Source organism: Dipodomys spectabilis, unplaced genomic scaffold (genome assembly GCF_019054845.1).
Source record: "Dipodomys spectabilis isolate Male_0828 unplaced genomic scaffold, ASM1905484v1 ptg000125l, whole genome shotgun sequence".
Lineage (NCBI taxonomy): Eukaryota > Metazoa > Chordata > Mammalia > Rodentia > Heteromyidae > Dipodomys > Dipodomys spectabilis.
The window spans coordinates 12,626,029-12,651,654 of NW_024870802.1; the positions used below are offsets into that span (position 1 = coordinate 12,626,029).

General features: G+C 51.6%; 1 protein-coding gene across 6 annotated transcripts in view; it reads right to left on the reverse strand.

Moving 5' to 3' along the window:
- The window catches only part of Pax2 (paired box 2), a 92,376-nt gene extending 69,828 nt beyond the window's left edge, over nucleotides 1-22,548 (reverse strand). Inside the window, exons 1-4 of one of the 6 annotated variants that reach the window (XM_042689321.1) lie at nucleotides 21,923-22,548; nucleotides 11,359-11,469; nucleotides 7,752-7,920; nucleotides 6,847-7,044 (exon numbers count right to left, since the gene is read on the reverse strand). In XM_042689321.1, the coding sequence (XP_042545255.1) occupies nucleotides 6,847-7,044; nucleotides 7,752-7,920; nucleotides 11,359-11,469; nucleotides 21,923-21,941 (497 nt within the window). In that variant the 5' untranslated portion in view covers nucleotides 21,942-22,548. Of the gene's footprint in view, nucleotides 1-6,846; nucleotides 7,045-7,751; nucleotides 7,921-11,358; nucleotides 11,470-11,719; nucleotides 11,925-21,922 lie in introns of those variants that run through there. The other 5 variants (XM_042689320.1, XM_042689319.1, XM_042689323.1 and 2 more) reach the window with 5 other exon arrangements.
- Nucleotides 22,549-25,626: the final 3,078 nt, after the last annotated feature.

The following is a 25,626-nucleotide window of genomic DNA, read 5'->3' on the forward strand; positions in this document are numbered from 1 at the left end:
TGTTTATATGGTACTGAGGAACCGAACCTAAGGCTACATGCATTCTAGGCACCACTGTACCACTAAGCCAGCCACATTCTCAGCCCGAGAAAATAATCTTTACACCTGTACACCATTGCGAATATCAAGCTTCTCCTTTATAGCACCAAAAAAAAAAATCTGACCAATAAGATAAAACTACCTCAGCCCAGTGGCTCAGTGCTACATAGATCCAGATGATTTGAGTTTTTCTCCTGCTATTGCTTTGGCATTAGTTTGGGATTGCTAATCCTCAGGAGTCCTTCTACCTTTTATAGATGCACTCCAGTAGGTGAGCTGCATTTGTATAGCTGCACCTATATCTACATCCCTCAGTGTTCTAGGTACCGTAGGAGGTATGAGAAGACAAAGTAGGGATCCAGAGAATTGGCAGGTCACCAATTGGGCACCCTTTTCTGCATTCCATTAAGGAACCAGACATGAAAAAAAAAAAAAAGAACTTTTTAGAGTATATACATTCTCCTCTTAATGTAAGAACCACATCCCCAGTTAGCACCAAGATGAGTCTCAAAACAGAGCTGAGCACTAGAGGATAAAGTACAGTAGCTAGTGCTTCAGCTCTAGGAAGTTTGAAGTGGACAATGGGCCACTGCTTTAAAAGTGTCCCATCTGCCAGGTGCCAGTGGCTCACACCTATAATCCTAGCTACCCAGGAGGCTGAGATCTGCCATCCTGGGCAGGAAAGTCCATGAGATTCCAGTTAACCACCAGAAAACCGGAAGTGGCACTGTGGCTCAAGTGGTAGAGCACTCATCTTGAGCTGAAGAGCTCAGGGACAGAGCCCAGGCCCAGAGTTCAAGCCCCATGACCGACCCCCCTAAAAAAAGTGTTCTTTCAGGCAAGATGCTGGTGACTTATGCATGTAATCCTAGCTTCTCAGGAAACTGAGATCTGAGGTTTGAGCACAAAGCCAGACAAATCTCTGAGACTCTTGTTTGGTTTGTGAGTTTTTTCCCCCCTGTGACTGGACTTCTCACTTATTGGCTGGTGTTCTACCACCTAAACCATGCCTCCAACTCTTCTGAGACTCTTATTTCCAATTAACCAGCAAAATGATAAACTGGAAGTATGGCTCAAATGGTAGAGCTCCAGTCATGAGTTCAAGTCCTAGTACCAGCACCAAAAAAAAAGAAAGAAAGAAAAAGGGAATAGTGCTCCTTTAACAATTCTACTGAGAAGACTAGCAAACAGGATTTTCATTCCTCACACTTTCCCCTCTTTAGAGAGCAGGCTTTGGGGGAAGATATGATTCATCTTTTGCACTAGTTACTAGTATTGCTACTCTCTCTAGAAGTCCATGAGCCAAGCCTTTCACATCTATCACCATCTCACGTGCCTTACACATCCATTCCCCAAACACCTTCCAAAGTACATGTTCTCACTACTCCAACTTCCAGTATTGCCTCTTTTTCCCTGGACCAACTTCACCCTGCAATTCCCTACCTTGTGCCAATAAGCAGACAAAGCCCTGGCATCCCCTTCCCCATACCACTATCTCCTCGATATTCTCTTTTCCAGGTACCATGTTTTCCTTCAAGGGCCGCTCTTGCCTGGCCCCATCTCTACTTGGCTAATTCCCCTTGTGGCTCCTCTATTGAACTGTTGTGTTGTCCATTTCCCTGTGACAAGGGATCTGGTTACAGAGTTATTGATTGGTTTTCATGCAGACAGATGGGCCCTTCCAAGGCTCCTATCGAAATCCCTAGCTGTATGGGCTGATTGTTACCTCTCAGGGTGTAGTATTGCACTGGAGACCACCCTCCAAGCAGTCTCCTTTGCCCGGGCCATGGACGGTAATAAATGGAGGCAGTCTGAGCAATAATAAAAGTAATTGAGTAGGTTACCTGTGCAGACACAAGATTTATACCTCTTCATATTTGATGTGATTGTTTTATTGAGTTCTCTCTCCAAATAATTGGGACAGTATTTATTTATTCATTCATTCATTTGTTGTTTTCCCTCTCTTTCCTTCTTGGCATCACCCTCTAAAACCCACCTGAAGTTTTTGTTAGGAAAAACCCCTTCAGTCTACCTCTTCTCTTCTCAAAAGCTGCCTACTGAGATAGGAACTCAGTACAAGATAGTCTGAACTCCCACAAACCAGACAACAGGGAGACAGTCAGACCAATACAACCAATGGCCTAGAAGCCCACGTTAAACAACTAAGGATACAAAAATGGACTTTTCAAGAAGACAACTCTAAAATCAGACCAATGGCCACAAATGTTCTTCGTGTCACTCGAAGGATGGATGATATTTACCAGTGAGGACCTTCTCTTTGGAATAATGGATGAGCAAGAGGCTTCTGAGACAGAAACTGATCAGAATAAACCTCTATTTGTGACCACAATCCGCTAGTGAGGCCCAGGACCCCAATGGCAAGTTTGCTGTCTTTATTTCTCCAGCTCCTCTGTGGGAGAAGTCTTATTCCTATTTTATCATCTTGCCTTGGGTCTTTTTCCTGAGACCAACAATGCTGATAATCAAACAGCTGCAATGATACGGAGATATGACAGGTAATGTCACTCCTTTGTCCCAGCTTTGTGCCTAGCCAGGTCCAAGAGACAAATACACAGTGTTTGATAACCTGAGTTTCAGAGAGAAAGGATAAACCCTCATCCAGAACATGTCTACAGAACCCTTAAGACTGCTGCAATGAGTGACTCCCAGCTTACTTGGAAAGGTAACTGGTAGGCCACTGACTCCCCTTCCATCTCTCTGGTAAAAATCTGAGAATTAGCCAGGCGCTGATGGCTCACACCTGTAACCCTAGCTACTCAGGAGGCTGAGATCTGAGGATCATGGTTCAAAGCCAGCCTGGGCAGGAAAGTCCCTGAGATTCTTATCTCCAATTAATCACAGCAAAAGCCAGAAATAGTGCTATGACTCAAATGGTAGAGTGCTAGTCTTAACAAAAAGGAGCCCAGGGGCAGTGCCTAGGCCCAGAGTTCAAGGCCCAAGTTTGGCCAAAACAACAACAAACACACAAAAAAAACCCCTGAGAATGATGTGGGAGGTGGGGCGGGGAGGACACCTAAATGACACAGACTAGGATAGCAGCCTTCCTTACGAAAACCAATGTTGTCACTGCTAGGAGAATGAGTGTATTCACTTTGAGCAAATGAGCTAATGGATAACACAAGAGATTATTAGGTCATCAGTGAGCAGCAGACTCTGCAAAGGTCTACACAAAGATCTAGGAGCGGGAAGTCACTGGCAGTGAAGAGTGTAGAGAAGGCTCGAAGTAGGTAGAAAGTGATGACCTTATTGTCAGTTTATTCCAAGACTATACCCTCAGAGGATCATCAGTAATCCCTGACTCCATCTGGAGTTGATACTGTTCTTTTGAAGGAACTATTGCTCTATCCAGAGCAGTGACCAAACTTGAAGACTGGTATATAATGAGAGAAATCCTTCCTGCCTAGTCAATTGCTCAGCCATGTAACTAGGTGACTTTTCCCCTTTCAGTGCATGGATCTCCCTCCATCTCTTCCCCATTCCGGGCCATTTCCCACACCAGGTTTCAATCTGAAATCACCTATTTATAAACACTTGCCCACCACAGCAGTGCTATACAAAGATGAAGAGCTGTCAACTCCATGCTCAGCGATCAGTAATCAGATATTTAGAATGATTTGGGTAAATTCCATAGGCTAAGTAACCCAGTCAACTCTCAGGATTTTAGAAAGTGGTCTCTGGAAGTGGGGAGGCCTTCTTGACCCAATCTTTTGGCTCAGAGGCATTTCTATGAGGATTTGCTAGTAAGGAATAGAGATTGAACCGCCAAGCCTTTATCACGATAGGATCAGAAAATGTCAAAACCATTTCTAAAGTATGAAAAGCAATTTAGTTTGCAGCCATAATAACATATTTTTTTTTCTTTTTATTTTTTGTCCGTCATGGGGCTTGAACTCTGGGCCTGGGCGCTGTCCCTCAGCTCTTCAGCTCAAGGCGAGCGCTCTACCACTTGAGCTACAGCGCCACTTCCGGTTTTGTGGTGGTTTATTGGAGATAGGAGTCTCACGGTCTCTCCTGCCCGGGCTGGCTTTGAACCGTGATCCTCCGATCTCAGCCTCCTGAGTAGCTAGGATTACAGGCATGAGCCACCAGCGCCCGGCTCATAATAGCATATTTTAAGTGCGGCAACAGCATCTGTTTTGGGAAGGAAAAGATGAAAACCTTTGGCTCAGGTAAGTGAGCATGTGTGGACTTCCTTTTTTGCCAACTCCAGCTCCTGTACACTTTTACTCATAACTGTTACAAAGGACCCAACCTAAGTGTACAACTCACCAAAATGAAAGCCCCAAACTCAGAAACTCCCTGTTTTCAAGTGATCCTATTTCTGCACAGAGAAAATTCTCCAGGTTCTTCCTATACTGAGAAAGAACAATCATTGCTGGCATAACCAGCACTTGTAGAAACGCCCTGCTTTTATCTGGCATTAAGAGGAAAAACACCTCCAATAAACCTTCCCCATTAGAACGAAACATCTACAGGAATGATGCTACGAAGGGAGTGTCTAGGTGCATCTTGGTAGCTTGGAAGCACCAGAAGTCTTTCCAAAATATGAGGCATAGCGGGTCCTGCCCAAAGCTTAACTGTGGGGGCCAGGGCTGGCTGCCTATGCTGCCACTGGTTTCCAGGATCCACTTCACCATTCCCTGTCTTTCTCTAGCAACACCTACCCACAGATGACTATTTCTCTGCACCCAAAGGAAGTCTCTATGCCCCTCAAGTGCTAGGACTCTGTGCTGGGAAGATTCTGTGGCTGCCAAGCAGAAACAATTCTTTCCATCATGCATAGCTCACTGGTGGCTCACTTGTCTACTTTCTCCAAATTCTGGTGGGTCACCTCAACACCTCTGGAGCTCAGTCTTGGGGTTGCCAGTCCCCTGCTCTTCATGATTTTCAGGTTGAAACATCCCCAAACTTGTGTCTAAGACAGCTTCCAACAATGTTTCCAGTGACAGGGTATGTTTGAGAGGGAGAAGGTACAAGGGAAGTGCTAGCAAGGCTGCCGCCACACCTACCTTATTGCGCCACTCCACCTCATTCAAGACAAACAAATCACCATAACTATGTTTCTCTTAGATTCCCCCAAAAGCTTGCAGATACCATCACCGACAACAAGCATTTCTCAAAAATGTTCTCCACAGCACTATTGCTCCCAGTCCAGCACCATAGCTCCTTAGCTACTTGGCCTAAGACCAAGTAGCTGCTTTCCTCCTAAGACCTCAGGTCTATCTGCTGGTCAGGAGACAAAGTTTCTGAATGGCTCAGAAAACAATACTTTATCCTTTCTACTCATTAATTGCCTCATCCACTGAGCTTCCCCAGCCTCCTTCTGACTTTGAAATGCAAAACACTTATTCCTTTTTCAAACCACCTAGTCTTCTGAATGTCAAACCACCATGTTTTCAATACCTGGCTGAGCCAAGCCCAGGGAGCTTGAGGGTTTCAGAGGGTGTATAATTAGCTGATCAGTATTATGTTACCCTGTTCATAACTGAATAACCATTTTAATACAGATGGCACACACTGGGATAATTTCTGAGGTCGCCTCGCAGTACGTAACAGCATGAGTGTGGCACAGGGAATCTTCTTTAGCCAAGGTACATTCTACCAGCTAATTTTACCTGCTGTTTTCAGGATGATTTGGGATAATTCCATATCATTTGCAAAATATTAAAAAAATGTGACAGGTGATGCCAGTTTCAGAAAAAGGCATCATCTGAATTATTAGTTGTCCTGATAATGAGACTATGAGGAGTGCAAAGAATAACAGGGTATGCAACTCTTATCCTTTTTCTCTTTTACGGGTGCTTCAGAATGGGGGGAGGAATCAATTTGCTTCTGACTGGTGTCTGACTTGTGCAGATTCTTCAGATACGTGGTTGTATAGTTCTGCAATTGTAAAGGCACCTGGATACCTGGATCCAAATACTGCTTGTGTGTCTCATAATAACCACGGATAGGCACTTTGGCACATTGGCTGGGAAAAGTGTGTGCATGTGCGCACACACATGGAACATGCCCATGTGTTCTCCCAGGTAGCACATTAGAGTGGCTTGGGATTAAGAGACATAACTATCCTGTAAGTTGAGTTGACTCAAGTAAGCCTGTGTTATCTTCACCTGCCTGAGCCGGTTGTCAGCGCAAACTTCAGCCTTGAGATAGACATTCTAGGTGGTAGGAGCACCTTCCAAGGGTCAATCTCAGGGTCCCAGCTTTTCCTCCTTGCCTGGTATCCCACTTCTTGCTAGCTCTTCTTCTACTCCCTGCCAATTGCTGGCTGGTGGTTGGCATTTGCTTCTCAGACCTGGATGCCAGTACTTCTAGGCCGGAAGTTTGTGTGAAGCTGGCTAGCAAGACTGGGCTCCTGGGAGGTAAGCTTTGTGGGAGTTGGCTGAGAGGGTGAGGGAGCCAGGGCCAGCGGCTACCCCTGGGGAAGGGCACATGCCTTTAGAAAAGGAAGTCTGTTTGGAGGCAATGAATAGACACTGGTCATTTTAAAGGCTTTGCTATGAGCTGTGATTGTCTCTAGATCCCGAGGCGCGTAATCTTGGAGTCTTAATTACCACAAACACTTGGATTCATTTCCAGGATGCTGGCGGGAAAAGCCTGGCAGGGAATGCCCAGCTCGGAACTGGAGACAGTCCTGTCTGTCTGTCTATCTATCTGCTTTCCAGGTCCTCTCTCCCTGCCCAAAGGACTTCAGGCTGGGGGCTAGAAGGAAGGGGTGGAGACTGTACCAAGAGCAAAAAGCACCAGGGTCCTAGGAGCTGGGAGCCCTGGGAGCTTGCTCACCTGTTGATGGAAGAGACGCTGGGCACAGTGTCGTTGTCACAGATGCCTTCAGCCAGGAGCCGGTCACGGATCTCCCAGGCGAACATAGTTGGGTTCTGTCGTTTGTATTCAGCAATCTTGTCCACCACTTTGGGCGTTGCCACCTTGGGCTTGGAGCCACCAATCACACCAGGCTTGATGCTGCCAGTCTCGTAGTACCTGCGCCCAGGGAAGGCCGGCGGGATCAGCAAGAAGTGGGCAGAGGCAGGGGGGCTGCAGGCTTCAAAGCTGCTAAGCCACTCTCCTGCCCCAAAGGCCCAGTGTGGCTGAGCTGACTTTCCAGAGGGTGCTTGGCTAGGGTGAGGGATGATGGAGACGATGAGGGGAAGAACTAGGGGGCACCTCCCTCTTGAAATGCAGCCACTCCAGGAGCTGGGTGCACATGGATTAGAAGTGGCTTCCATTTGGGAAGGAGGGAGGAAGGGCCCTTGGAGGTCTCTCACTGACCAGGGCTGAGACACTACCTCCAGCCCTTGCCTAGAGAGGACAGAGCCTCTTAGGCAACTAGGACCCACTTTTGACCTCCCCAGTGCTACCTTTCCACCTCCTTGGAAACCTGTTCTGTTCCAACCGGCTTCCTCCAACCCCTTCCCACATTAACAGGCTGGGAGAAACAGCTCTCCATGTAGGAAGCGTCCTATAGGGCTGCCTTCCCGCATGAGCCCTAGAAAAGGCGTTAAGTAATCCCTAATCCACCCTCCCTCCTGAGGCTGGCCACCGTTTGAATGCCCTTTCCCAATGGAGTCTTTCTTTCGATCTCTTCCACTTGGAAGTTTCCCTCTCCCGCTTGGCTCCGGGTAACTTAAATCCCAGTCCTTGGCAGGGAAGGAGTCAGGGCGTCTCCAGGGACGGCTCACGGCCCTCACCTGCCCAGGATTTTGCTGACACAGCCGTGGCTGACCCGCAGCTGCCGCGAGATGTCACAGGGCCGCACGCCCTGGTGGGCCAACTCCACGATGCGCTGCCTCACCACGTCGGGGAGGGGCCGGCCGTTCACAAACACCCCCCCGAGCTGGTTCACACCCCCGTGCCCTGCTGGGGAGAGACAAGAAAAAAACACAACACCCCACACACAGTAGGGGACCGGTCATTAGTCAGGGTCCGAGGCCCGGGACGTGCGAAAGGAGCTGGCAGGGCTGAGGGGGGAAATGTTCCCGAACTCTCAAAGAAAGGTAGGGGAGTGGAGATTGGAACCCGCGGACGGTGGAGACACGGAAGCGCAGGCGCTGGGGGAGGGAGGGGAAAGAATAGGACACCGGGGACGAAGTGAAGGCAGGAGAAGCCAGGAGAGAGGAAGAAGAGAAAGAGGGAGAGCGGGCCCGGGGGGAATTAATGTCAGCGGGAATGAATGCAGGGAACGGGGAGAGAAAAGGCCTGGCTGCGCACGGAACTAGTGCGCAGCGAGATGCCGACTGCACCGGCCGCTAGCGAGAGGCATATTCGCTGCGTGCGAGGGCTGAGAGGTGGTTTTGATTTGGGGGTTTCAGGGTCCACCTGAGTCTACTCAGCATAGCCGCGAGCACTGAGAGAGGCCGTGAGACACACACACACACACACACACACACACACACACACACACACACACACACCAGTGCTTCCTGCCTCTTCCCTGTATTTATTTTGAATTGGAATTCTACATCTTTCCCTGTTTGATTCTTTGCGTTTTCTGTCATAGAAATGAGAAGCTTATAGTTTCCCCTTCCCCTCTCTAAAATCAAAAGTGGAAAGAAAATCAGGTTTGAAGGGGAAGACAGAAGAGGTAGTGGCTGGGGGATTTGCCGAGCTTAGAGACTGGGACCGGCCGAGCCAGCGGTGCGGCTGGCGGTGGCAGCAGCAAGAAAAAAAAGAAAAAAGAAAAGCAGGCTGCGGAGGTTCGGTGGCCAGCCGCGGTGCGCCAGGCTTTGGATCCACCGTCTAGTGCTGGCGGCACGACACAGAACTCATGGGCACCCCCTGCACCGGCCCAAGCCAGTCAGATCGGTCTCATCTCCCAGACCTCGGTGGCCAGCCGGGAAACCGAACAGCAAAGACGAGTCCTCCGGACTGAGAGCAAGCCCTGGATTTCCAATGCAACCCAAGGCGCCCGTGCGCACCCAGCCTTGGGGGGCAAAGAGGCCACCAGGCGCCAGGTCCCAGGGCACGACCCTGTGCCCCATTCTCCCTGGCCACACAGCAGCCTGGAAATCCTGCACCCAGAATGATCAACCTGCGAGCTCAGTTACTGATCAATCCAGACGATCAGACTTCTAGCCAACGAGTCGGGTCCTACCAGGCCAGCAACCTGCAGGCTCTGTCCTGCTAGCCTCCAGTCAATTTCGGGGAAAGCGGGAACATCCTATGCCCCTTCACTTGTCTCCCGCCTCTTCTGGGGCGACCAAGAGCAAGCCTGGGCAAAACCCCTGGGCAGGGACCTCTGGATCAGGCGGCTCGCAGCGGTTGAAACCTCTTACTTGGCCCCCTACCCCTGTAGTCTCCCCATTTCCATTCCCACTCTTCACCCCTCCACTCCTTCCAAACCTCGACCATCAATAATTTAGGCCCCGGGAGAACTCGCGTTACCAGTATGAAAAGGCGGCAGCTGCGGGCAGATTAAAGATGAATAATTCAGCCTCCCCAGGCTCTCCGCACGGCCCCTCTGCCCCAATCTAAGGGGTGGGGATTGGAAGAAGCATGGTAAGAATCCAGGGCCAGTGATCCTCCCGGAGGACCCACGTTGAGTCGGGCTTAAGATGCACCACTGCCACCGGCGCCGATCTGGGCCGCGGCGGCTCGCAGGCCAGACCTCGGGCCCGTGGGCCCGCGCTCTGCCGCGCTCTCGCCTTCTTCTGACCACCTTCTACTGTCCTTGTTCCCTTTTAGGTTTCAAAGTGACTCCCAGTGGGCGGCCACTCGAAGGACCACCGGAGCAATCCGCAGGAGAGGAGAGCCAGAGCAGTGGTAGCCGGCCTGGAGGCTGCGGTCTGGACCAGCACCGTGTGCAGACCCAGCTCTACTCTCTCCGAAAAGGACCCTGGCTTTCCAACCGGGTGGCTGGCGGAGATCTGCGGCGGCTTGAAGCCCGGGTGGGGTTTCTTGTGCTGATATGCTGAGAAATATTTAGGGAAATGTATTTATCCCAGGATTTAAAAATGTATATATTCCCCTGTAAGGCTACATTCATCCCTTACAGACAAACATAGCACTCTCTGCTTGACTGTCTTGTCTCAAGCACACATAGGAACCAGGTCTAAAAAAGTTTCCTTGTGAAAAGTTACAAATTATTCTTAATTATTAATCTACAGATAGGGAGGAGTTTTCTATTTAGAACCCTATTTTTTGAATAGCCTGCTTTTAAAAAAATTTCACATATAGTTTTCCAAGCTAAGACATGACAAGAATTAAATTCTAATTGTATGAAATATTTCTCCCTTTCCTCTATTTTTCTATTCTCTCCTTTTTTTTCTATAAAATCCTTTCCATTTTCTTTGATTTCCTTCCTCTTGTTTTGATTTATTTTTCCTTTTCCCTCAGCATTGGCATTTGCCTTCCTTTTGTTCTTTCCCCGTTGGTTATTCTCTTTGCTGACCCCCTGGCAAGGGGCCTGGCTGCTTGATCCTCAACAAGGAGTAGATGGCCAGCAAGGAGTCTCCAAAACTGAGACCGGAGCCCAACTCTGCCTAGGGACAAGCTTGGAAGGCTTGCATAGCTGCTCTCTCCCGGACTTCGATTTCTTCTTGGAATTCCTCTTTGTTTTTAGAGCATCTCCCAGGGCAGAGGCAGGGAAAAGTGACCAACCATCCCCTTCTGCCAACCTCAGATTCACAACTCAAAAGAGAAGGAAAGGAGGAGAGGAAAGGGCGATGGACAAGAAAGAGGAAGGAAGTAGTTCAAATCAACTCCCAAGAAGCCTTGACTAGGCTGGAAAGGCCAAGAGATACTGAGAGCTGAGGGTCAGAAGGGGGCACCCCACCCCCATGCTCTTCTAGCCCAATTGTCCTGACACAGGGGTTGCCCGGACTAGAAGTCTCATGGTGAACCCTCACAACTCTTAAGTTTTAATAAGGTAGGGGTGGGGAGGAAATATAGGGAAGGGAGGAGGCAGAGATAGGGAGAAAATACACTCACACAACACCCTGAAAACTGCCTGCCAATTAGTTTTCCAACCCAAGATTAAGAGCTGACTAGAGAGCGAATGACTGGAGCTAGGGCCCAGGGCTGTGGATCCCTCGACCTAAGGAAAAACAGGTGAAAAAAGCAAAGCAGGTGGTGAGAACCAGGGAAGGTAGGAAGGCAGGCAGAGGGACATGCATGGATACAGAGGGCAAAAGACAGAGCGAGAGAGACTGCTTGAAAGCACACGCAACACCATATGAGAGAAAGAGGAAGAACGAAAGGGGGGGACCTGGAGAAAGCGCTGGGGACCGGGCCGCGCGGGAGGCTAGACAGGGTTGGAACCGCGCGACAAGGGGACAGGAGCCGGGCGCCGGTACTCACGGTGCATCGCGGAGAAGGGGTCGGCTTTGCAGTGCATATCCATGGGGAGGCAGAGAAGCGGGAGCAGCGCGGCCGCCGCCGCCGTGTCGCCTCGCAAACTCAACTTCAGGACTTGAGGAGAAAAGGGAAGGACGGTGGGGGAGGAAGGGTAAGCGGGCGCCCGGCTACTGCGGGGCGCGCGGGGACCGGGGACGCGGTGCTGCGCTCCCCGCCGGGTCTCCCCCCCCTCCCCCGGCCCGCCGGGGCTTGCAACCGCAGTGGCCGCAACTTCCCAGCGTCGGGACGCGGGGCTGGGCGGTCAATAGAGCGGTCCCGGGGTGACGGGCAGGGCTAAGGGGAACTGGGGGCTCATGGCTCGCACAGCAGCTTGGGACCAGGGCTGAGGCCGAGCAGGGAAGGCCGCTAGCTCCGCTCCCCCTGGAACCTGGTCATCTGAGAGGCGTTGATTGGAAGAAGGCGCTGGGCGAGGGTGGCCCGAGGGCGCCGGGAGGGGAGCTGGGCCGCTCCAAGTGACGACGAGTTGGCGAAGTTGGCAGAGAAGTAGCAATCCCCGGGATGTCCGAGCGGACGCCTGCGGGAGGGGAGCGCGCGAGCCGGCCCCCGCCCCCAGAAGAGGCAGACGCGCGCCGCGGCGGCCGTGGGGCCGGGAGGGAGGGAGCCAAGCGGCGCTGGCGGCGCTAGGCTGGCCCCAGGTGGGTTGCGGCGGCGAGAAGACTCGGCCGGAGACTGGAGCCTCGGCTCCCGGTGTGTGTCTCTCTAAAAGCTGCAAAGCCCCCTCCAGACCCCCTCCCCCTCCCCGCGCCGGGAGATGGATGACTTGTCAGACAAAGGCAATAGATTCCACCACTCTGTGATTCGCCAGCGCCGGAGCCCCGAGCTTCGGCGAGGAGGGCCCCGCGCCTGTCACTCCGGTGCTGGCGAAGGGAGGGCAGGGGTGGGGGAAACGGGAGGGAGGGAGGGAGCTAGGGGCGAAGGAAGAGGGAGGGAGAGGAGCGGGCTGGGGGTGCGGGGGGGGGGGGGGAAGAGGAGGAATGAGAGCCCGAGATTAAAACTACTCGGAGAAACGAAACTCGCCGATAAGATAAACGTTAGATAAGGATAAAGCGGGGCCAGTCTAATGAATATTCAGGCTACCAGCGAAGGCCGCCTCGCGCGCCTCGCACTGGAGCCGGGCTTCTCAGTCCCAACTCGCCCAAGCCCTGCCATCCACCGGCCAGTGCCCGCCCGCCCGCAGGAGCCGCTCCGCCCCGGGCCCGGTCGGCACCTCAAGTCCTAACCCGACTACCCTTGGCTCTTGAGTTCCCTTCCGTTCCTTCCAGGTTCTTCTTCCCTCCCTCTCGGTCTCTGATCCTTCCCTTTTCGCCTTTCCCTCCCTTGATACCCTCCAATCCTCGCACCCTCAATTCCCGTTCCAGGACAAAGTGCCCAGCAGTTGGTCCTCTGCTGTTCCACACGTGGTTAGGACCCCTCATTCTCTGGCTTTTCCTGGGTCAAAGCAGAACCCCGCTAGAGGCCTCTGGCAAGGACCCACCTGCTTTGGTGGGACCCACCCGATGGGCGGAGGAGAACCTAGGGGGAGACTGCACTCCTTCCTGGACCCTCGAGTAACTGGGGAGAAGGATTGGGAATCTCAAGCCCGTGCGGAACTGCTGGTCGCTGGCTGCAAAGGATGCGGGAGACCAAGGCGTGTTCAAGGTTCCTTCTCCCCGGCTGGGAAGAAGAGGAGGCTGCGACCCCGCTGAGCGCCGCCTGCTTCTCGCTCTGCGGATCCCGAGCGAGCGCCGCCGCAAGCGCAGCACGCCGGCCTTGGCCCCACTCCTACCCGAGCCGCGGGCCGGGCCTCCGCAGCTCTCGCCGGCACCCGCTCCCTGGCTCGCTGGGGTCCGCTCGCGCACACTAGGCAGGAGAAGCCCTTTGTCTTCTAACTGGTTAAGTACAGAATATCCGGGAGATCTTTATGAAATATTTTCCCTCGTCTCATAAATCATCTTGGCACTTCAGCTGATGTTTTAACTCTCTCTCCCTCCTTTGCTCCCTCCTCCCGCTTCCCTGGGTCTACGAGAGGGCGGCTCGGGGAAGCTCGAGCTGCGCTGCGCTCGGGCTGCTGGGTTTGGGGCGCCGTCTGCTCCTGTCTGCAGCTCCTGGCACCTGGAAGAAGGGCCTAGGACTCGTGCCGCTGTCCCTTTGGCCAAAGCCTGGACACTAGATAGGCTCCAGGACCGCACCCGCTTGTCACAGCCTGACTCCTACTGGGCATCTCGGACCCTAGTTTTTCTTGGTTCTCTTTACTCCTTGGGTGGGTTTTACATCAGGCTCAGCCTCAAAGGGCTTTGAGCTTCCCACTGAGGGCTGGGTCCTGGCATTTGCCCTCCCTTCTGATTGTACTGAGCCGGGTCTGCTTTTTTCCATCTACAGAGTGACTTCGAGAGACGAAAATAATTCCCTTTCTCCCCCCCCCCTCGCCCCCCCCCCCCCCCCCCCCCCCGCCAACCCCGTCATCCCATCCCAGCCTCTGTCCGCACTTCCTTTGGGCTGCGAAGCAAGATTCCCTGAATTGAAGGTGCTGGGTCCAACCCCGAAGGCCAATCTCTTCCTCTCAAGGCCTGCAGATGGCGCTCCGGGGTTTGCTTTGGCCTCACAACCCCACGAACTCGCACTAAGTTCGAGTGGAGAGAGAGAGAGAGAGAGAGAGAGAGAGAGAGAGAGAGAGAGAGAGAGAGAGAGAGAGAGAGAGAGAGAGAGAGAGAGAGGAAGAAAAAAAAGGAAAACAAGAGTTCCTGTTGCCTAAAGGGTACAGTCCCCAGCCTGGGAGGCAAGAGACTTTGGAGTGATAGCTGGTACAGACTTGGGCTTCCTTGGGGAAGGTAATTAACCCAGAATTGGAGGTAGGAGCATTGAAGAAGGGTCCTATAGAGAGGAGCCCAGAGAGGAGTCTTTGCCCCCAGGTTTTCATATGTTGGCCATCCAGTAAATTAAGTCTTAGGAAGTCTGAACTCTGGGAGGGACCAGCCTGTGGGTGGAATCTCTCGCAGAATCTAAATAGATTTAGATGTTTCTGGAACAGTGTTGTACATACTGTGAGCAGAGACAACAGACATTTCATGTATTGGGAAGGTGCTTCCACATTTTGTAAAGAAGCAGACTAGCAATGCACACAGTGCACTGGAAGTTGCATTTCTATACCTCTCCTTCCCGTTCAACCTCTCAGGAGTGGTGAACCGTAATAGTCAAGAGAATTCTGGCATACTCCCTGATCTTGGTGCACCCTTCCCAGCACTACACTATCTGGACACTCACACCAGACACAAACCTTCTGCAAGGCCAGCCCCTGGCAGCTTCTTCCTTAAGTCCCTGGGCCTAGAAAGTCAAAGAGGAAAAAAAAAATATATCAACGAGCAACACTCCCTGATAATTTCGAAGACCTGTTAGCCAACACTACGCCTTCTCTTCTAGGCTTTAGGATGAAGGGCTGACTTGCACATTTCTCTCATTACTGATCTCTCCTTCTATCTCCTTTCCTGCTCTTCTTTTTATTCTTTCAATAGTGTCTGTTATTGGGGAAAAAAGCAAGACAAGAAGAAAGAAGAAAGAAGAGGGAAGGGGAAAAGAAAAAGAAAGAAAGAAAACAACCCAACCCCAAACACAACCAGGGCTCCAACCTGTCAGGGTTGGTTGCTTTTCCGTCTGCCTCTAAATGAACCTTTTCTCTCTGGTGTTTTCAAAGCGGCCCTTCCACCCCACCCCACCCCCAACCTAGGGGCATTTACACTTCAAACAAGGCACCCGCCTCCCTGCGGAAATTTAAAGGCAAATAAACTTTTGGGGAGTTGCTCTGATACCCATCTCGGGATTTGCTTCATTAGCCGCCTCTGTGCATCTGATCTGCCCAATAAATCTTCCTTGTGGATCTCGGCTCCTTCGCCTTCTTCGCTCCCTTCCCTGCCAAGCTCGCCTGGCGCCTGGCGTCCCCCACTACAACCGCCTCCCTTACGGGCTTGAGTCTCGGGCTGGACCACGCCTGCTCCGCCTGAGTGAAGGTCTCTGGGAAGCAATGGTCCCCAATGTGTATCCTCGATCCAATATACCTATACATAGGTGCCCTAAGCCACGAGTGATTTTTTTTGCGGGATCTGTGTGCCTGCCTTGCATGGATCCTGTTCGGTACCTCCCCCCGTCCCCCTCCCCAATGCTTCTTTAGACACTGGTGCTTGGTTTCCGGTTTCCAGGTCCCTGGCCTAGAGCTTTCTGCCCGGGCGAGAAGAGGCAAAGGCGAGGCTACTTCCCCTCTATCTGCTGGGCGCTGAGCCGGGGCCTAGGCACCCAGCCCAGAGCAGTGCGGGAAGGGGGAGGGGATGAGGGGACAGGAGGGGGCTGTCTAGTAGAGGTTTGGGGTTGCAGCGGAGCATCCCAGCTGTGCCCCTCCCCCGCGGCCTGGGCCTGCCTTCCTCCTTCCATCTCCCAGAGAGCAGCTCGGGGAGCTAGGGACAGGACTGTGAGCGAGGGGATTAGAAATTCCGAAATTAAGTGTATCTCCCCAGGAAATGCTCCCTACAGCGCGGACCAAATTAAACGCATTAAAGTTGGGGGTGGGTGGGAGGGAGGGAGAGAATCCGTTTAGAATCCAAGGAGAAAAAACTAGTCCGAAGGGAAGAAAAGAAGAAGAGACAGAAGAGAGAAGAGAAGTGAGCAGCTGCTCCGCAGCCGAGCTCCTTGTCTGGAGGATTCCCAGTTTTAGAAGTCACCACCACCGCCATCAAAAAGAAAGAAAAGTTCTGAAGATCAAACTCGGGGCGGACTCCTGAGATCCATTTGCCCTCGGGGTCCAGTGCGCCCCGGACCGCATACCCTTGACGGCGGGATCGGGGCAGCCCGTGTACCAACTCCGGCCCCTCTCTAGAACCGCCTGACCGGCTCCCGCCGGGCCTCACCCCTCCTCTTCCCCATTCTCTCCCTGCCCCTCCCCCTGCCTAGCCCTCTGGTCACGTTGGAGGATGGTTTTTTTTTTCTTTTTGGAAGAGCTTCTGGTACAATATGGAGCACCATGGGCTGCAATTTCACACTCCACAGCACATTCCCCCTAAAGCTACTTGCTTTTTTTTTTCATCTAAGACCCCCTAATTTCTGCTTCCTCGCTCTCTCCCTTACTCCCTCCCTCCTGGTCTCACTCATCTCGCTTTTGTTCCTAATATTTGGGCACCCCCTGGGGGGGCTGACTCTCAGCTAGCCCCGCCTGCCGGGTCTGTTGATCCTGTGGAGACCTTGCACACGTGCAGGGCCTTTATCCTGACTGGTCCCTCCCCCCTTTAACCCTACTTCCTCTCACATGAGGTCCTTTCGACCTGTCCAGCCTTTCGCAGCCCCTTTGAGGGGGCAATGACAATGCAAGCCACTTGGCCACCAGAGCGGCCTCCTTAATGGCACGGGGCAGCCAGGTGGCTGCTGCCGGTGAACCACTGGAGTAGGGGGGCTAGGTGGAGAAAGTTAATCCAGAAGAAATCAGGCCAGCAAGTTCACAGTTTATGAGTAGTGGAGATCTCTGACCAAAGAGAACAAGATGAAGGGAGGAGGCAGAGAGACCCTGGTACTCCTGACTGAGCTAAAGGAACCACTCTTCCACAGTTGCCACTGCCTACACAGTCCCTTTGCTTCTGTTTAAAGCCTCGGTTTTTCACCTGTAAAATGGGGATACTTACACTTGTCCATTCTTGGAACCAACCAAGAAACATTTGGAAAAATCAACGTTTCTATAGTAGATGAGTCCATAGCTGCCCAGGTTTCTGAACCCCTATCCTTCCATGAAGAGGGGAGGGAGGGATCAGAGCATTTAGTCAGAGCAGGGAAATAATGTTTTTCATCCAACTTCTGTTCTACAAAGGTTTGTGGGATTCCTCACTTTGCTCCTTCCTGCTTTCCTCCATACAAGGATTTTTAGCCCTTTACTTTTGACCATACCACATCCTATTCATGTTTCTCACTCTGCTCTATTCCTTTTCCTTCTCCTCCAGTCCCATTTCCTGCACACACACACACACACACACACACACACACACACACACACACACCAGCCAGCCAGGTTAATTGTGGCCTCTAGTCTGGTCCCCTTCTGCCAGTCCACCAAAAACGTTGGGAGGAGCCCGCCCACTGGCAGAGACTCAGAGAAGGAAATTCTGTCCAGTCTTGTTCCAAACAAAGAGAATTGGCCCTCTCAGGACCCACAGTCCACTTGCCAAAGCTACAGCTCAGACGGGGCGGATGGGAAAGGAGGTAGAGGGGGAGGAGGGGGAGGAGGGAAGAAAGATCAGAGAGGTCGTGAAAGAGGTGCGAAGGCACTGGAAAGAAACCTGTCACTGGAAGGCCGGAAGAGCCTGGTTTGATTCAAGCCAAAGTCTCCACCTGGCCAACTACCCTCTCCCCTCCTTCCCAAGCCAAGGTGAGAAAGTCCAAGTGAGGCTGACTGTCGATAGAAGTAATGATTAACCCTCTTCCCAGCCGGCCCCGAGGACTTGGGCTCCTCGGGCTGTGACCTGTGATCGAGGGAGATGGTACTGGAGGACCCAGGACATCCTCAGTGCGACTGGCCACCGCCACTGCGACCCCAGGCCCCGGAGACTGCGGAGGGAGGGGGCAGGTGGTAGCAACAACAGTGGAAAGGGATATGAGTGCTGGGAAAGGGCTTCACAACTCCAGCTGCTGGAAACCGGGGAGAGCCAATACACGGGGAGAGGAAGGGCCCAACGCGGGCGAGGACGAGTGGCTCCGCAGCAAAAGTTGGAGGGGGCGGGAGCACCGGGCTGAGTTTCCCCGGAGTTGTGAGCACACACCAAATCTACTGTCTCGGATCCATCCGCGGCGCGCCCGCCCTCCCTTCCTCCTCTCCCAGCAGCTGTGTGCTTGTGAGGAGCAGGAGGAGAGCGCGCCAGAGCCCGGACCGGGTAAGGCAGCGCGAGACCGGCCAGAGAGGCTGGGAGGCTGAAGGGCAGGGGCCACCGAGGCGGGGGACCGACTGCGAGGTGGCTGGAAACAAAGGATCGGAGCGGAGGGGGGTGGTGGTTAGGGGACACGGGGCGAAAGGGACTGACAGGACAGGGAGAGCGGCCTCGGGAAAGGAGAAGGGGACTTCTCGGGACCTGCCAAGGTTTGTAGACGTCTGCCTTCACCGCTGACGCCCAGACCAGCGTTGGGACGCCTGGGGGCTCTCAGCCCACTTTTCAGTAGCCTCGGTCGCGGCGGGGGGTGTTGCTGAGGCTGTGTGCGCCAGCCTGTGTGCGCAGACCACGGTTTAGGCCGGGGGAGGGGAGCGGAGGGGAGGAAGTGGGCAGCGTTTGACTCCTGTCCGGATTAACTGTACATCTCTGCCCTCTACCCTCTTCGAGCCAGAGTTTGAAACAAAAGGCGCGAACTGAATAGCCCACAAACCAGGGCAAGGTCTCTTTGAGGGGTGTGGGGCGGGGGTGGGGGGGGTGGGAGGGGATGATTTTGTTTGAGGCTTTTAGGATCACCTGCATCCAAGATTATCCCAACTTTTTGTTACCGTTCCTAGAAAAGAAAAGATATAAAGTAAAAGAGAGGAGAGGATCCCAGGTCCAGGAGTTCAGGTGATGGGGTTTAGACCCCTAGCTAACAAATACTTAGAAGAAACTGACTAATGAAGGGAGGGAAGACCCTTTTAATTTCTAAATCAATTGAGAAATTTTGATATGTCTCCTTGGATATAGAGCATGCGTTGGTGAGGAGCTTGTGGGAGTGTTTGTTCCAGTATCCTAAGGGTATGTGCAGACTGCATGGAAGGGTGGTGGAGAGTTTGGGCTAACAGTTGTGTTCCAGGAGGGGCTGAGAGAACCCACATCCAGTACTTCCCCCTCCTCCCACTACCCTCAGCTGAGGCTGCTCTGAGGCCAAGGCCTCGGCAGTCTCTTCCAGCAGGGCCACCAATCAATCCTGCAGGTCAACACAGCAATTAATAACGGGGTGAGGAGGCCTAGCAAAAGGGGGCGGGAGGCATCAGGCTGTATTCCCTACTCCTACTGCCCCCCACCCCACCCCCAGGCTCGGAGGAATTGGTAGCTGTATCAGGCACTGGGAGGGATCTCTTAAAAGAGACAGAGACCTGAGAACTCAGGATGAGCTCAGAGTGGGCCTAGGCTTCCAGGAGGGAGAGGCAAGGCATCACTGGCAAGGAACTCAAAAACTGCCCTTGGGAGGGAAAGAGAGGCGGGGGAGGAGGGAGAGAGAGAGGACAGAAACAAACGTCTTATTTTTATGGCTCTGGAGATATGGACTGCAATAACTGAAAATCACAATTGACCTAGTTGCTCATTCTTTCCCCTTACACCTTCCTTTGCCCTTCCCGGGAGTTTTTTTGCTGCTCAGAAACAGGCGCAGGGAAACCGAAATAAAACCCGCATTTTCCGCAAACCCGGCTGCAGCGGTTGGTTGCGGCAGCACGTCTGCTAGGTACACTCTCTCGCTCGATCGCATTTAGCTGTCAACATCATTTTGAACTAGCCGGATTGGGCCCAGAAGGAAGACAGGGTCTTCAGGGGAACACAGGGTCCCCAGGGAGTTGTGCCCCGGGCCAGATGTGGTTATGGAAAAGATAAAGGTAGGACAGCAGGAGAGGACATAAAAAGAGAAGAAAAGAGAAAAGGCGGCTGGGGAGGCAGACGACTTTGGGATCTGGCTTGGTGGAGGCACCTGGAAAGGAAAGGCTCTTTCCCTCTGCCTCCTGCTCAGTTCCACAGCTCTTCTCTATCCTGGCCCGAGCGAGCAGTGCCAGCCAAGGCATGCGAGCCCTGCTCCAGGAAAGGAAAGAAAAGAACCGGAGCTCAATACCAGCCTGCTCTACTGGCTTTCTGTGCCATGCACCCGAAGATCAGCTAGCCTACCCCTTCCAGGCACGGGTAAGCGCAGGCACCCCTGGCTAAGTGGGAAGTGCCAGGGTCCCATCTGGAGTAACTCGGAATGAGGAACCTTGACAGACTTATAGGGATTTTCCCATTACTCTGCTTCAAGTCTTCCGGAGGTGCTAAGGGGGAGGCTTGGATGGGGCTGTGGGAGACTAGCAACCCAGTGCATTGCACCTCAGACCCATAAGGCAGGAAGAGGTGCCTGCATGGTAAGAAAACTGAAACTTGGTTTCAGGAGCTGGGGTAAAGGAGTCAGAGAAAGGTGGGGGGGGGGGGGAGGGTAGAAGGCATCAGAGGGCAAAATAGATTCAGAGAGTCTGTGAGAGAGAAGCTCTGTACAGAAAAAGGGGGAGAGAGGTTCCCAGGAAGGCCCAGCCATTAGGTCTGTCCTTGGGCTGCATATTTATACGGTCGAGGGGGTGCACAGATGGGCTCTCAATTGAATTCCATCTTCAACACCATCAGAGATTGATTTTGTACTCGCTTTTAATTTTGCCATAATTAATTAGATCATTACAACTGTTTGCTATTGATCTCCCTACTTAAACCTCTGGTGTGGAGGGTCTGCCCAGAGCCCTAAAAGCCCAAGGAGGCGGCAGTTGACACTCTTAGGGGCCTAGGTTCCCCAGTGGGGGCAAGACCCTGGAGGAGAATGGAGACAGCTCCGAAATTGAGCCAAGATACTAGAGCAAAAGCCATGCTGGGAGGTGGAGATAGGCTGGGTTTTCAGCTGAAAGAATTGGAACTTGAGCAGGGAGAGTTGGGAGGGGGAGAAATGAGATTTGGGGAAGGTGAGGAGTGAGGTAGAAAGGCCAGAGGTAGACCTTGACCTCTACTGAATTATTTGGAAAACTCTGGGAACCTGATCCAGTTATCTCCCTCTCTCCCAGTATTGAACTAAACTTGGGTATTTGATCCCTGCTCCCCCCACCCCCCAATATACCAGGACACCTAATGGGAGCAGTCAGAGGTGAGCTGGTAAGCCTAGGGGAGGTGGAGAAAGGCAAATAATAGAGAACAATCATCACCTTTTGGGTAGATGATTTCAGTTTCTCCTCCCTTTCTGAGCCTGCTGGTCCCTTGCCACTTTCTCTTCCCTGAACCTGTCTTTAGAGTCTTGAGTTTGGGGACAAGGCCTTCTCCCTGCAGAGCTTAGGCACATTTAAACTAGTGCTCATAACCAAATACACACGATTCTTACACACGTGTGCACACAGACTTAGGCAGTGTTTCTTGCCCACTAGACTAGGTGTCCACGCCCACACTCACTCTCCACTAGAAACCAAGGCCTACTCAACACTCCCAACTTGGGGGAAGTTTTGCAAAATACTTAATGCCTGCAGAGAAAGCAGAAAGAGCTAGTCCTGGACACCCAAAAGAAAGATACACCAAGTTTTTGCCAAGAGGAGAAGAGAAGTTACAAAACTCACATTTTCTAGGTGGAAAGTTTTCATTAGAAGATTCGGAGGACATCAGGAAGGAAGGCTCAGGAGGCCCAACGGGAGGGGAAAAGTCCAGAGAACCTCGGTTCCCAGCCCTTACTATTGCCGTCTGGGTCAAGCCGGGAAAGGAGTGGGAATCTTGCTAGCCTCGGCCACCCCCATCCCTCCCCACCGTCACCCTTCCCGGCAGAACTGACGGGCTCCTCTGGCTCTTACCTGCCTGACTCTGTTCCATGCTCTGCTCCCGCCTCAGCCACCAGGGCCCGGGGCTGGCTTCTCTCTTCTTCCCAAGTCTGTCAGCGCGTTTCGCCTTCGCCGCTGCCGCTCAGAGATCTGGGCGCAGCCACCCAAGACGGAGCTGCTCAGATAACCCAGGCTGCCCGCCGCCTGGGCTGTGCGCGCCGCTCGTGCCAGCGCTCACAGACCCTGCGCTCACACACCCCGCCGCGCCGAGGCACAGCCACCCGCGGAGGAGCCCCCGGGCCTCCGCCCTGCGCACACGCGCGCACTGGCACCGAGGTCCCCAGCCAGCCGCAGGCAAGCCAACACCCTCGCTGCCGCTGCCGGAGGCACCCAAAGACCGAATCGTGGGTCTAGATGCTGGCACACCCTCTCACCCCACCCCCTCTCCTTCACTGTCGCACGCTCCCCTTCATTGTACAGCGTTGCGTTCAGGGGCGTTCTCACTGTCACATATTCGACAACTTTTTGCGGATTCCCTTGCCCACGACTATCGGCACTTCCCTTATCCCACTGATGATCATCAGGCTCCGCAGCCTACCCAAAGCTTTCAGGTCTCGGGCTCAATTTCCAAGATCTCTACAGACCTACCCTAACTTTCGCACCCCACAAAGTTGTTCTTAGAGAATGGATCATCAGTGTATTCATTGTACGGCTCGAGAGCTATTCTGCTCAGGATTCTAAAGCCAACAAATAAAACAACTTAGAATAAAAGGAAAAGATCCCAGCTTCCATGGTCATTGGAGATGTGGTGAAGGCCAAGGGCAAAGGGACCAAGGCCCAATCCCTCCCACATTCACTTGGCCTGCTTGAACACTGGGCTTTTACTACATTATGGTCCCCTCACCCCAAGTCTCTTGGGTCTTGGCTTTCATCCCTTGATCAAAGCCCCGTTTTAGCTTTGTTCCATATTGTGCCTACTCAATCTGGAATTTACATCTCTTACACCTTGGTCATAAATTCTCCTTTAGACTCACAACCCACTTTTCTCATAAGCACTTGTTTGACTTGAGCTTTATCTCCCCCCCTCTTCCATGAACCATGATGTTCCCATACCTAAAGTCCTCATGGTCATGGTCTCTTTCTTCATTTATACCACTTATTCTGCTACTCACTTATGCAGAAACTCCCTCTTTTTAGAACCTTGCTCACACACTAACCCTGAGGAGTGCACACAAGAAAGTGTTGGGTAAGCTCTGTGTCAGTGGAGGCTTGTGACAGCCTTCATTTCTCTCTCTCTCTCTCTCTCTCTCTCTCTCTCTCACACACACACACACACACACACACACACAGGCACATACTACCTAGAAAGAAAGGCTCTAAGGCAAGGGATGGGTAGGGCCCAGGTCCAGAAGACTCCTTTTGTGAACTGAAAATCAGCTCATAAAACCCCCATCTACTGACTTCCTAATCTAGAAAGATTCTGGGACTAGGGATAGGAAGTTGGAGGGGCACAAGGACCCACAGCAAAACGGAGTCAAAGTTCTTGAATTTTTCCTATAGGAATATGACTTTCTGTGCTTTCAGAGAAATCCTAGCCAAGTTAGTATCTGACTAACTTTATTTTTTTTAAACAACACTAAAAACTGAACCTAAGGCCTTCCACATTGCTAGAAAAGCCCCCCCCCATCCCATTTAATAAACTATTTTTTTAGTAGTACTAGAGTTTGAACCCAGGGCTAACTGCTTGCTAGATGGGTGTTCTAACTTGAGTCATGCCTCCAGAACACTAGCGTTCTTTATCTTTAAAAACTTTAATAAAAAAACTTTAATGTTAGGTAGTTGTACAAAGAGACTACAACTCCATAATATTTTTATTCTTATTGTGCTGATCCTGGAATTGAATTTAGAGCCTGGGCTCTAAATTTTATGCTCAAAGCTAGTGTTCTACCACTTGAGCCACAGCTCCACTTTCTGGGTGCTTTTTTTTTTTTGTTTGTTTGCTTTTTGTAGTTAATTGGAGCTAAGAGTCTCACGGACTTTCCTTCCCTGGGCTGGCTTTGAACATGATCTTTAGATCTCAGCCTCCTCAGTAGCTAGGATTACAGGCATGGGTCACCAGTACCTAGCCAAACATTTTTATTTTTTATTAAACAAAGCAGACCTTATTGGTGGTTTTTTCCTTTTTCATGTAACAGTGATTTTCCAACTCCAGGGCATCAAATGCTAAAAGCAAAAAGTATTTTTTCTTTTGTTAAGAAAACAAGAACAACAAATAAATTTAAATCTAGTCACACATATACAACTACCATGTGGTGAGATGGTGATGTATAATTAGCCTCTTGATGTAACTTCAGAATCACATCCAGACCTACACAGGGGTTGTGACCTGCTGAGTCACCTTTTGTTGTACAGCTTTTTGTGCCTGTTTCCTGTTTGGTAAAATGGTGATAATAATCATTCCCTTCTCCCAGATTTCTCAAGTGATAATGGGTATGCAAATGATTTATAAAATGTGAGGTGTGACCATACTTCCATCAGGTGTGCTTGTTCCTATATTATCAAAGGCAGGAACTGAGACACAATGTCCCAGACACACATGGGAAGGGGCACAAAATGGGGAATCAGGTTATTTTAAACTGAGGACACACTCATTCAGCTCCAGGTTCCCTTCCTGCTCCTAAGCCAGTTTGTCTCAGTTACTGAACACAGGGCTCAGGTTTGAGACAGAGGCGAGGCCAGGGCCTAGGCCCTGAAGGAGGCATGGGCACCATGGTGCCAAGTAGCCCATCTTATACTAGAGGGACCATGAGGAGGAAGGATACTTCTTAGTTTTTCACTCTAATATTCTTCCTCAGGATGCCTGCAAAATAATGCCAGCCAAGAGTCCAGCCCTGAGCCTCTCTTCAGCCTCCTCCCTCAGGCTCTGCCTCTCTTTGTCTCCTGTTCCACACTGTCTCTTGGGCCCGTTTGCTCATTGCCAGCCCCCATTGATTGAAAGTCTCTTTCAGGTTCTCCAAGGAGTCCCAGGAAAAATGATCCGCCAGCCTATTGATTCTTCATTAGAATTACATTTTCACGTGTGCTAAATTGGTTTTAAAAGCCTTTTTCTGTTGTTATTGTCTTGTCAGACCCTGCGGTCCAGGGCAAACCAAGTTTAAATGTTGTGGCTTCTTAGGGGGAAAAAAATCACCAGGACTGGGTCTGTGATTACCGGCCTTCCTGCCTTATGGTTGTCATGATGACAATTGTGATTTGGTTTAAGTATCTTTAGGAAAAGGGCCCTGTAGGAGGAGGTTGCTCAGGCCATGCAGGGGCTGGCTGGTGAGGGTTTTTAAGCTCTTGAAGGAAAAATACCAGAGCTGTGTTTTTTTCTTTTCCTGGAATTAAAATTAGCACTTAAACTTGTATTAATTGCTTCTGGGACAAGTGGGAAGCAAAAGTTTTAAACATTTTATTTCCTTTTTCTTCTTACAGATTGAATGGGGAGAAATAGAAAATAAAGCCTTACTTATTCTAGCTCTATTTCATGTTCCTTAAGTAGCTGGTGTGTGTGTGTGTGTGTGTGTGTGTGTGTGTGTGTGTGTGTGTGTGTGTGTTACACGGTGTTGAGAGGCACATTCTGCTTGGTAGCAGGGAAGAAGTACAGTTTCAAGGACACTGGTAATCATTATATTCTATGCTGTTTTGGGGAAAGTGACTCTAAATAAGGAGGAAGAAGAGAGAAGAGAAGGGCAGAC